The sequence below is a fragment of the Barbatula barbatula genome, assembly GCF_947034865.1.
Source record: "Barbatula barbatula genome assembly, chromosome: 25".
Taxonomy (NCBI): Eukaryota; Metazoa; Chordata; class Actinopteri; order Cypriniformes; family Nemacheilidae; genus Barbatula; species Barbatula barbatula.
This window is the reverse complement of record NC_136788.1, coordinates 8,184,317-8,196,905: the sequence shown is the minus strand read 5'-3', so window position 1 is coordinate 8,196,905 and position 12,589 is coordinate 8,184,317. Positions and strand designations below refer to the sequence as shown.

General features: G+C 39.1%; 1 protein-coding gene across 1 annotated transcript in view; it reads left to right on the top strand.

The window, feature by feature from the left end:
* Positions 1–12,589, top strand: part of tln2b (talin 2b) — a gene marked incomplete at its 5' end in the record, with an annotated part of 63,985 nt that overhangs the window by 30,635 nt on the left and 20,761 nt on the right. Inside the window, 17 exons of the mRNA XM_079449665.1 lie at positions 919–1,127; positions 1,525–1,644; positions 2,562–2,759; positions 3,049–3,188; positions 4,481–4,574; positions 4,781–4,870; positions 5,341–5,463; positions 5,593–5,736; positions 5,876–6,037; positions 6,241–6,381; positions 7,334–7,515; positions 8,371–8,503; positions 9,023–9,124; positions 9,414–9,584; positions 9,677–9,823; positions 11,126–11,227; positions 11,634–11,753. Coding sequence (XP_079305791.1) covers positions 919–1,127; positions 1,525–1,644; positions 2,562–2,759; positions 3,049–3,188; positions 4,481–4,574; positions 4,781–4,870; positions 5,341–5,463; positions 5,593–5,736; positions 5,876–6,037; positions 6,241–6,381; positions 7,334–7,515; positions 8,371–8,503; positions 9,023–9,124; positions 9,414–9,584; positions 9,677–9,823; positions 11,126–11,227; positions 11,634–11,753 — 2,378 coding nt within the window. The remainder of the gene's footprint in view (positions 1–918; positions 1,128–1,524; positions 1,645–2,561; positions 2,760–3,048; positions 3,189–4,480; positions 4,575–4,780; positions 4,871–5,340; positions 5,464–5,592; positions 5,737–5,875; positions 6,038–6,240; positions 6,382–7,333; positions 7,516–8,370; positions 8,504–9,022; positions 9,125–9,413; positions 9,585–9,676; positions 9,824–11,125; positions 11,228–11,633; positions 11,754–12,589) is intronic.

Genomic DNA, 12,589 nt, shown 5'->3' with positions numbered 1-12,589 from the left:
CGTTGATTCACAAGTATAGTTAAGGCAAATATTTTAATGCTTATTTATTGTATAATGCGGTGTAATGATCGCATGCTAGTGGTTGATTGTTTTTTAATCCATTATCGGCCATATCTAGAAGTTGACATTGAGAAGGATAATGACGTTAGTCTTGCAATGCAAAATATCTGACTTATCTGTGTGGCGAACACATCTTACAGGAATCCGTAACTATTTTACAAGGTGGCTAATTCGTATGAGTTTGTATGATCTTATTCGTTTGTTTTAGTACGATTTACTTTAGCGCCAGTGATGCAAGGTTTAGGGGTTGGATTAGGGGAGGGGCTTCAGTATTGCTTTTTTCTAATAATTGTTAGTTTTTTGTACGATTCACATCGTACAAATTTATACAAAATGGCCACCTCATAAAAAGGTTATGAATTCCCGTGAGATCAGGTTAGTCTGACAGACATATCGTTTTTTCATATACCGATGTCGATCCAATTGACTTCCATTCATACAAAGGTCTCGTTTCGTGAACTCCGACTTGTGAATTTGTATCACGTGATGACGTTTGACCAAAAGAAGACGGCAGTATTTGAGGTCTGAACATTATTTGTAATTCTGACCTGTTTCTCATATTCACTTTGAAGCAAAACAACACTCAATTTACTACTCTAATATGTGGAAAATAAATACAAATAGACTAATAGTAAAGTATGAGTAATAGTGCCTTTAGGAGTTTTTATTCAAAAAAGTTATTATTCTACAACTTTATGCCTTTGTGTATAGCATTTTTAGTATATTTCTCATGATATTATATAGTTGAATTTGTATTTGTATACAACCAGACATTACATTTAATATCTGTGTACACAGTAAGATTTTCGAAGAGGAGAGTGACTCAACCTTAACTACGTGGGTTGGTTCATTGGACAGGTGTAGCCGCGAGGGAAACCGCTCAGGCCCTGAGGTCGCTGGCCCAGGCGGCGAGAGGAGTGGCTGCAAGCAGCGTGGAGCTCCAGGCTGCGGCCGGCATGCTGGACTCGGCCTGTCACGTGATGGAGGGCTCAGCCATGTTAATCCACGAAGCCCACCAAGCCCTGGTGTGCCCTGGCGATGCCGAGAGCCAGCAGAGACTAGCGCAGGTGGGAGGTTTAGTTGAATCGTACATTACACACATTCACACACTTGGGTTCAAATAATTTTCAGAAAGGTTGCGGCATCTACGGTATGCTTTTGTTTGTCTTCAGCCTTCAAGGCTGGAGGCCACAATATTGTTTTTGAATGATGTCCCATCAGCCCTTTTTCGGCATAGCTGTGTCTCTTTTTCGCTTTTTAGAGCGTGCCAGCGTGCTCCCGACTCGCGCAGGTTCCTTTGGGACGCAAACATATTGCCTGGCATATGTCTTTGACAGCAGCATAAATTAAAGAGATGGATTTTTCTGTTTTGTTAAGGGAATGATTTGACTTTTTAGATTCATCATGCATCTCCCCAGGACATCATAGAGTTATTTGGTGGGAATGTGTTTTTTTGTGTCTCAGGTGGCGAAGGCCGTGTCTCACTCCCTCAATAACTGCGTGAATTGCTTACCTGGACAGAAAGATGTGGACATGGCCCTCAGGAGCATCGGAGAGGCCAGTAAGAAACTCCTGGTGGAAAATGTGAGTCGTCCCTTTGGTTTATACGTTTACCAGTGCTTCTGATCCTTAAAATAACTTTTCAGGGAGACTGATATTTAAAAGTGTGAGAGTCCATATAATGAAAGGGAATGGAGACTGTGGTTGTCAAGCTCAGAACTGACTAATATAACACCATGAAAGTATTCTTCGAGTCTTGTGCATTGTATACTCAGTCTACTGAAGCTGTACAATAGCTTTGTGTGAAAACTAGACGGAATTGAAGTCATTAATCTCGCCCTACGCCCCTTGAATTCGCATGCATTTAAATGTGAAGCTTTAAGATGCCATATCTTTATGCTGTTGACTTCAAAGGCTACGAGTTAAAATGTAAATGCTATTCTGGTGTTAAATGATCTCTCATTTGGTAGAAGCTAGCAAATAAATATAAGTGCAAACATGCACAGTTTGTATTGCACTCCCTTTTCCTCGAAAATGATTACATAAACAAATACAATCCTGTCTAAATGTCATTTTAAGCATTGTCCTTGCGAGTTTTGGACTCAAAATAATAGTTTTTATTCATTTACTTATTTATTTAGTTTACCTACAAATTTTGTTATTTTTAACATATTGCAGTCTAGCCAAATAGATGTGGAACATGCGTTATCTGAATATCATGACAGGTAGAAACCTTGTATATCCAAATCCACTACTTTCCAGGAAATGGATAAAAACTTTGAGTTATGAATTGTTACTTTTTCATATGTTGAATTTTGGCAAAGCCCACAAAATAAAGTGAAGGGTGACCAACAGCAGTGAGTTAGGAAAAAACTAAAATGCAAGTACAAGTTTTCCATCTGACGTTGACAATATTGTGTATATACTGTACTGTATGCTCCTGTTCCACTTAACCAAATGCAACCATATCTGTGACATGTCATCTTCCACTGGCCTTCCAGCTTCCTCCATGCTCCAAATCCTTCCAAGAGGCACAGACGGATCTGAATCACACGGCGGCAGAGTTGAACCACTCCGCTGGAGATGTGGTGCAGTCAACCCGAGGAACCAGCAGTCAGCTGGCTGTGGCCTCTGGAAAGTTCAGCCAAGACTTTGATGAGTTTCTAGATGCTGGCATTGAGATGGCCGGACATACTCAGGTACTGATGACCTCTCTATTGCCATCTTTGTTTGAAACGTAAAATTGCAGGTTGCTTATCTAAAGTGTGTTGGAAATTTCCCACGAAATCAGACCAGACAGCTCAAATAGTAAATCTTAACTCAATCGGCAACAGTTAGCTTATAGTAAAGACAGATTTGAGCACATATTTGCTCAATACCCGTTTTCTGTTTAAAAATAAGAAACGGATTGTCGCTTTAAAGACCTAATAGATTCATTATTTTCATTCATTTCACTTTTGTCTTAGCTTGCATGTTATTTTTTCACAGTCAAAAGACGACCAGATCCATGTAATTGGCAACCTGAAGAACATCTCCATGGCATCCAGTAAACTGCTGTTGGCTGCCAAGTCCCTTTCTGTAGATCCAGGAGCCGCAAACGCCAAGAATCTCCTCGCAGCTGCAGCACGGTAGGAATAACATTCAGACGTCGGTCTGAGGAGAGTTGAGCCGTCATTTTCTATTCAGCTTAATGTTTTGAATTATATGTGTGAAAATATAAATCGTTGTTGTCCTTCGTAAACCTCAGATGTCCAAATTCACAGTTTTCAGGAGATGGAAAAAACACTGTCATTTTAAAATTAATAAATAGTTTTTATTGGTTAGATATTTGCAAAACACAGTGACAAACATAAAAGTTTAATAATAGTAATAATTATTATTATTTTTTGAAAAAATAAAAATCACGAAATATGGAAATACAAGGTTTCAGGAGGACGCAGCGATATGTTTGTTTCTGAGCAAGTGTGGGTGTATATTTTCAATGTTTATGAAGTGCAAATTTATAGGTTTTCATCCCACATAGTTACAATGTCTACAATGTTATTGTATACATATATTTATTTTTTTACTTTTTCTATGTTACCTGCACCATGAAATGCAAGCTTTTGTCACATGGTTTTTGCTGACAAAAAACTTGAAATATCGGGTAAGGTCCAAGGTCCCACATAACTCATTAAAAATTACGTGTATATAAATAAGTAAAATGTTAATTATTTAAATAAGTCTGTTCAAAAAAACATTTATTTGTAAAGTGCTTTTCACAGTTTATTCTTTGGCAAAGCGGCTTTACACAAGGACATAAATTAAAATACCCATAAAACACAAACCAATACAAATTTGAGAAATAAAAAAGAAACAGTTTATAGACGGGTTCATCTCAACAACTTAAACAAACTTTATTGCTCTGCACACTTTTTTGAACCCAACTGAACTTCCAGTACACATTCACAAACAAATAGATTATTTCTGAAAACAAGCAAAAGAAACCGAGAAGAACCGATACTTGGCTAAACTTGTCTCTCCAATATTTTGAATATAGACTGCAAACTGGCTAAATTGCTTATTTCAAAAAGTAAAAACACCCAAAAGATGTTAGAGTGTTTGATAAGAGGTGTGGTTAAGGGTAGGAGATAGAAATACTATTCGGTTAGTATGAAAAATCTCTCCCCACGAAGATACCAAACATGTGTAAAGCAAAACCCACCTGTGTGTGCGCTGCTTGAATCCCTTCAGGTATGGCACCTGTTCCTGATGGTTTGGGGTAAGATGGATTTATTTGTCCTTTAATGACGGAGAGAGAAGACTCATACATCTGGGCTCATTTGACTGAAATAAAACCTAGTTTTGTCTGACGCTGATGTGTTTGCCAGACGTTGGTACAGGTTGGCATCTCTGATTTTCTGTGTTTCTTGTGTTTCAGAGCAGTGACAGAGAGCATTAATCAGCTCATCACACTGTGTACCCAGCAGGCACCAGGACAAAAAGAGTGTGACAATGCTCTCAGAGAACTAGAGGTACGCACACACCGTACACACTCTGTCCTCAAGGAGAGTTTGTTTTTTAGTTGTTTATTTGCCCTACTAACTTTAACAAGGCTTGTGATAAAACCTATTGTATTGAATTTATGAACCTTGAAATTCCTCTTCATGTTGTTTTAAAAGAATCTTCAGACTGTTTTAAAAGTCCTAGTGTATCTTATCTCTCCTCCAAATACACACAGGCTGTTCGAGGAATGCTGGACAATCCCAATGAGCCAGTCAGCGATCTCTCCTACTTCGACTGCATTGAAAGTGTAATGGAGAATTCCAAGGTAAGGAATTTATTCCCCAAATTTTTAAAGTCCCTGTGAACCGAAGGTTTTTATCGTTTTTACTTCTGTATTTGACGCATTTCCGGGTGAAATCAAATTTTTAATGAGAGTGGGCTTTCTCTGAGATTTGATTGGATGTAAAACAGCTGTTGCATTTTGAAATGGACATCAGAGCAGACTGACAGATGATGGGGAGGATTTAACGGATGCTCCGCCCAAGCCGGCTAACATACGTCATTTAAGATGGATAGTCATTACGGGAAGGAAGTGCCTTTTCAAATTTCAACTACAGTTAATGAAACCACACAAACTTTACATTTACATTTAGTCATTTAGCCGACGCATTTATCCAAAGCGACTTACAAAGAGATTTTTAAAAGAGAATGACCCACATTTTTTATTTCACTGGGACTTTAAGAAAAACACGTCGGTTTTAAAGGTCTGACGTGTCTCCGCTGTTTGCCGAGCAGGTTCTCGGGGAAGCTATGGCTGGAATCTCGCAGCATTGTAAGACTGGAAACGTGCCAGCGTTCGGGGATTGCGTGGGCGTGGCTTCAAAAGCACTGTGTGGGTTGACTGAGGCCGCGGGACAGGTGAGCTTTTAGCCCGGTTCTGTCTGATTCTACACCCACAATGCACATGCAACGCTGTGTCTTGAAACAAAATCACATTTGTTGCGAGCAGGTTTATCCGTGATGTTATGAGTTTTCGGTCTCTCTTAGGCCTCCTATTTAGTTGGCGTCTCAGACCCCAATAGCCAGTCCGGCCATCAGGGATTGGTCGATCCCATCCAGTTTGCTAGAGCCAATCAGGCGATTCAGATGGCCTGCCAGAACCTGGTTGACCCAGCCAGCAGCCCCTCACAGGTGGAGATGTTATCTTTTTTATGAACTTGACTCTTCAGTTCTGCATCCCTTTATTCCATTTCTGGTCATTTTCTAATTGATTCTTGTACTGTCATTCAACAAGAGCCTAAAGACCAATTAACATTTCTTTATAATGTAGGTTCTGTCAGCAGCTACCATTGTTGCAAAACACACCTCGGCACTTTGCAACGCCTGCCGTCTGGCGTCTTCCAAAACAGCCAATCCGGTAGCCAGAAGACATTTTGTGCAGTCAGCTAAAGAGGTTGCCAATACCACGGCTAACCTTGTCAAAACTATAAAGGTAATAGCCAATAATAATGATAATCATAATTATAATAATAACCAAAAAGTCATTTGAGGAGTATTTGAGAATTGATTGAATTGTCTGCATTAGCATGACAGACGTGAGCTTGCGTGGCAAGCTCTTAGTCACCCAATATTGCATATTTTCTGTTGTGGGTTAAAGATTTTAACCGTAAGTCCTCTATATTTTGTTTTTCTCAGGCTTTAGATGGAGATTTCTCAGATGAGAACCGTGAAAGGTGCCGAGTGGCCACGACGCCGCTGATTGAAGCCGTAGATAATCTCTCCACCTTTGCCTCCAACCCGGAGTTTGCAAGCATTCCTGCACAGATAAGCCATGAGGTGATGATGTGCTGAATATCCAAATATACCACATGTTACTCACTGTGTGCGTGCAAACTTATATGACTGTAGACTGTATATTTGAAGAGTTTATTTGCAAAAACAAATAACAGTTTTTTGGTGTTATCATGTTTTTATTGTTTTGGTTAGCCCTATTAATTTTGTTATTATTACTTAATCCTAACAAACTAACTGCAGTTTGATTGATATAAATTAATACAAATAAGTTAAAAATAAACATGATTTTTTTAACCTTAGCAAATGAACACTTTAATTGGTTTTGCTAGTGAATTGGTTCTATTAAGGTCTAAAATATTATTAAATTGAAGATATTTATTAGGCCAAAAATGATCATTCAAATCTTAAATAACCTTGTAACAGAACTACCAAGCGTTACGGTTTGTTTTAGGGTGTATTCATTATTTATATTTCTTTATTATATATTTATACTTATAAATTACATAATTCACATTTACTATTTTATAATTTCATTAAAAGAAAAAACAAAAGGAGAAATAACTTTTTAGTTTTATGTGCACTAAGTGTATTGTTATTTTTATCAAGTGCGTTAAAATGTACTTTCAGTTTTTCCAAAGTATTGCCCTGTAATGGCGAATAAAAGTGCTCTCTCTCAGTTGTGTGACACTGAATTGTCTCTTATCTGCCTTTTCACAGAAAGCACAATAGGTCAATGAATGTGGATGAGATGTTTCCTATGTTTAGCACACGCGAAGCGCAGTCCCTTTTTTCTGTTTTTCTGTACTGTTTCGAATGAATGAGTTTTTACATAAGCTATAAACACTTTTAAAGTTATGTTTTTTCTAACCTAACATTAAAACATTGACAGACATGTACACAAGCACAGCTCACACTAAAAACCTAACAGAAGATGATAAAGGCTTTACAGGCAAGATAAAATGTGTGTCTGTTTTTTCTTAAACCATTTATTCAGGGTTCAGCAGCGCAGGAGCCGATTCTACGTTCTGCTCGTTCAATGCTGGACAGCTCAACCCACCTGTTAGAGACCGCCCGCTCCCTCATCATCAACCCCAAAGACCCACCCACATGGTCCATCCTGGCAGGCCACTCCCGCACTGTGTCAGACTCCATTAAGGGCCTCATCACATCCATCAGGTCTGTAGATATTCTCGGTAATGCAAAAGGAGTACTTTTTGTAACTCTCCTAGCTCACAGACTTGCATTGAAGGAATAAAATAAGATCATTTCAGATACCTGATGGTGGTCTCTTCTGACATGGACCAATTAGCAACCACCCAGAACACCCTAGCAACCACAAAAGCAATGCCCTAGAAACCTCAAAAGCAATGCCGTAGCAACCACTGCATCACTGTGACAACCGCATAACATCCTCTGGCATTGTAAAAGCAAAGCAAACATTTCCAACAAAAAAATAAATTGGCTACTTAGTTTGTATTTAAATGACTTCATTTAATTGCCACTGAATGTTCCATTATATTGACTGTGATGTGCATGACCACCTGTTTCAGAAAATCATAAAACAATCCAAAAGCTCTTTTCACTGTAAATAATAACAGCTGGATAACAGGCGGCGTGCGATTTCGCTGGATTGTATATTACGATCGTAAGCGACTCTTAATGGGTTTCCAACCTCGCAGAGAGCGCCCGGGTAGATTAATGTAGCATGACAAGGACCGAACACAGATCAGATACTCATCCATGCGTATGCTTACAGAGCGTACGCTGAATCTGATCTGAGATCAGCGCTCTAACAGAAGCAGTAACCGGGATCATTGCCCACTTGACTGCCCTTGACTAACATTGCCCTCCCGCTACATCCAATCAAAACTGGAGGTCATCCAGCCTACCTAAGATTGCACTTAATCTGCCTTTTTATGATACTGTAATGTACAATATCCAGATCGAGTGGAGGAATGTAATTAAATTAAGTCCTAGCAGAAAAATATGTCGGGCATCTCTGACGCAATCTCTCCTGCTCGGTTGTCATAGGGACAAGGCCCCTGGGCAACGAGAATGTGACCAGTCCATAGACTGCATCAACAAGAGCATCAGGGACATTGAGCAGGTGTCCCTTGCCGCTGTAGGTCAAAGTTTGCCCCGCAGAGACGACATCTCACTGGAGGTAACAAAGAAATCACTTTATCCTAACACATTATTGGGTTTTAAAAAGCTGTTTTTGCTTCAGCGCCTTTAAAGGGATCGATTACCCAAAAAATGACATTTCTGTCATCATTTACTCACCCTCAAGTTGTTCCAAAGTTCACCTGTATAAATTGTGTTGTTCTGCTAAACACAAAAAATGATATTTGGAAGACAAACTGTTAAATTTATAACGAAACCGTAGTTTTCCTTTGCTACTATGGTAGTCAATAATGACCCAGAACTATGGTAGATAATGGTGTTCACATTCTTCAAAGTATCTTTTGTGTTGAACAGAACAAAGAAATGCATAGAGGTTTGAAAAAACGAATTTAAATTAATGGTTGAACTGTTCCTTTAAGAGCTATATGTAAATGATCTCTGTATTATTGGCTATCCTTTTCACCTATGAAACGGGTTACAGCATCACACGTGCTATAAATGAATGATAGTGTCAGTATTTGTATTCACGTACATTTTTGATGATACCGTTTCCCATCAGGCTTTGCAGGAGCAGCTGACCTCTGCTGTACAGGAGATCGGTCACCTCATTGACCCTATCTCTACTGCGGCACGAGGAGAAGCTGCTCAACTCGGACACAAGGTAAAAACGGAGTCGTAGCTTCAAAATTTCTCTAGATAGATTTAATGCTGCTTCTGCACCGCACTTAGGATTCATTATTGCTGAAACAGTGCCACTCAAATCCCTCAAATTACCTTAATGAACGAATTACCATATGAGAGCACTATCAATCCAAATGAGTGTTGCAGTCATTTATGATGGCTATGGATCACACCTTAAAAAAAACTGAGCGACAGGAACATGAGTGCAAGACTCGCTAATTTCGGTTGATTTATATGTGCCGAATATAACACACAATCCTCCTTTCCAGGTGACTCAGTTGGCGGGCTACTTCGAGCCGGTTATCGTGGCATCGGTGGGCCTGGCGTCTAAACACGCCGACCATCAGCAACAGATGAACATATTAGATCAGACCAAGACCCTGTTTGAATCGGCTCTACAGATGCTCTATGCTGCCAAAGAGGGCGGTGGAAATCCTAAGGTATGATGCAATGTAATGTTTATGTGTGTTGGTTAACCGTTGGGTTTGGATGTGTGCCATATCAATGACATGACATGGCCGTCATCTTGCAGGCTAATCACACCCATGATGCCATAGCTGAGGCGGCCCAGCTGATGAAAGAGGCGGTTGATGACATCATGGTGACTCTGAATGAGGCAGCGAGTGAGGGGGGGATGGTGGGCGGCATGGTGGAATCCATCGCTGAGGCCATCGGACGGGTCAGTGGCTTTATACAACTACATCCAAAATGACCGAAATGGGTTTTTCATTGCCGATTTTCAATGAATAAGAAATGTTTAGGATGCATGATGTATAGGTCACTGATTTAATGTGAATGTATTTTGGGCACTAAACGTCTTGTTAACCCAACAGTTCAGAATGTCTTTGCTTCTGTTAAAGGACGTAAGATGCTGTGAAGCATGAGATGCTCTTTTAAAATCATGCTCTAGATGATCAAGTTTTGCAGTAACTGTGTGGAGTTCATGGCAGCTTGAGCGCATGGCGTCTTTAAATAAAAAAGAAAATACTGAGACATTATGAAATCAATGCATATTTTAAAATTCAAATGTGTTATGCTGATAATGTCATTTGTAATGTAATATTTTTTCGAGATGCACTGATACAGTATATGTTAATATGTTATTAATGAATATAATGACTAGAAATATTGAACATCAAACTGGTGATGTTTCTTAACATTTTCTATATACAGAGCACACATTTGTTGCATTTTCCCGTCCTCTTTTGATTGACAGGATATATCGACCCTGATTATAACATGAATATTAATAAAGTCAATTCAGCTTTATTTATATAGCGCTTTTTACAATTTTCATTGTTACAAAGCAGCTGTACAAGAAAACATTGACTATAAGTAAAACATAAAAGGTTATGGAAGTCAAAACACAGGTCAAATATCAGACACACAATAAATTCCTATATGCAGTGTTATTATATAAGATAATCAAATTCTAGCAGCCCCCCGGCCAGTCAAATAGTGTAAAACAGTATGCAAACGGTGGCGAGGAACCCAAAACTCCATTGGAGGAGAAAAAAACCTCAGACAATAATAATCTTATTTGGAAAAAACGCACTGAACTTAAATCAAGAATTATGAACTCAAGAAATATAAATGAAGATTTATGAACTTAACTCAACTGACACAAGAAAAAATTGGCTCGCAGCAAATCCATATCCACGTTTCCTATAAATAAAGTGCCAAATTGAGAATTTAGTTTATATAAAGGAAATGAATAGTATACTTTATTTTTCAAAACCTCAATCTGCCAGTCATATAAACGAGGGTCACACACTCCAGCTGTCTGTAAATCTCATTATTAGACCGACTTCACACAACATCTCTATTCATCAGCACTGGATTCATGCAGTCTTTAATTATTCTGTCACTGGAGACAATACAGCTGATAGCAAATCCATCCTCATGTGTTTTCTGTTGGAAGCTTGTATTAGGACTCACTCCAGCAGTTTGTCATTTTTATCTGGATCTCTTGGCTTCACAGATGGATGAAGGAACGCCGCCAGAGCCTGACGGCACTTTTGTGGATTACCAGACCACCATGGTGAAGTTTTCGAAAGCTATCGCTATAACCGCACAGGAAATGGTGAGCACCTCTCAGACACTTCCTCTCTGGGTGCTTTTCAAAAGAGCCTCGCTTCCTGTCTGACACTTGTTGGATAAATGTGCGGAGATGAATGCTGTGCTTATCATCCTGTCAGGGGTTTGACTGGTCATCAAGCCGTAAATATGACAAATATTATTTTTGTTTGTGTCAAGAAAAATTTTGTCTTATAAATTGCATTATAACATAACATTCTTTAATTTATTATATATGCTTTTTAATTATTTTATTGATATTATACTGATTATAAAATAAAACGTTTTACATAAAAGAATATAATTTATGTTTTATTGTGGTTTGTAAAAAAATGCTTTTACTGACACTTGATCGCATTAGTTGTATAGCTTATCATTCTCAAACTGTCATGTGTTTTGATATGTGACCCCAGATGACGAAGTCTGTGACATGTCCAGAAGAGCTGGGTGGTCTTGCGTCTCAGGTGACTGTGGATTACAGCCAGCTGGCACAGCAAGGCCGTCTGGCAGCCGCCACCGCCGAGCTGGAGGAGGTGAGGATCAATTCAGCGTTGTGAGACTACATCCCACAGACCAGTGATCTGAGATGAACATGCTGTTTTTTAAAACCCAGATGCTATAAACGGCACACATATTTAAGATGTAAAGGGACATTTCTGCGATTTAAGGGATAGTTTATCCAAGAAATCATTTTAAACTAGGCTTGTTGCGATGTCTGTGTCACCAGTGATGCAAGGTGCCCACCCGCAAACCGATTACAATCCTTGTACATCTTTTTGTTTTGTATCCCCTTTCTTATTCGTTTCGTATTTATTAGTTTTTTGCACAGTGTGTGCCGTGATCACTAGTTTTGTTAATATAGGCAACTTATTTAACATTTTATTTTCGTTTCGTATTTATTTTTTGCCCGATTATGTGTCATGATTAATCATTTTGTTAAAGGCACGGCTGCATCTTTGACCACAGCAAACCCCAATGGGTACTGCCATCATTTGTGGATGAACTGTTCCTTTATCCTTATATTTTTTTGGGTTGTTAATCGTAAATGCAATAGACTCATTCACACCATTTTAGATTATAGCTAACGACAGCCATAAAAATGAATGAAAAACATGTGTTTAAGCTAAAGCAAACATACACACTTCGACTTTAAGGCCATAAGCAAACCATAAACACCAGCCAACACATTTCACACCTTTGATCTTTGTCATCATCCATGTTAGAAAAGAAATTACTCGCTAGCTGTCCTCGCTACTTGTTCCGCACACTGTTAGCAGCCGCCGTTGCCGTAGCAACCGCGCGCCCCCACAAGCCCTAAAAGCCTGTTGTGATATTCATAATGAAGAGCCGCCCACCCGTGGATCTGTGT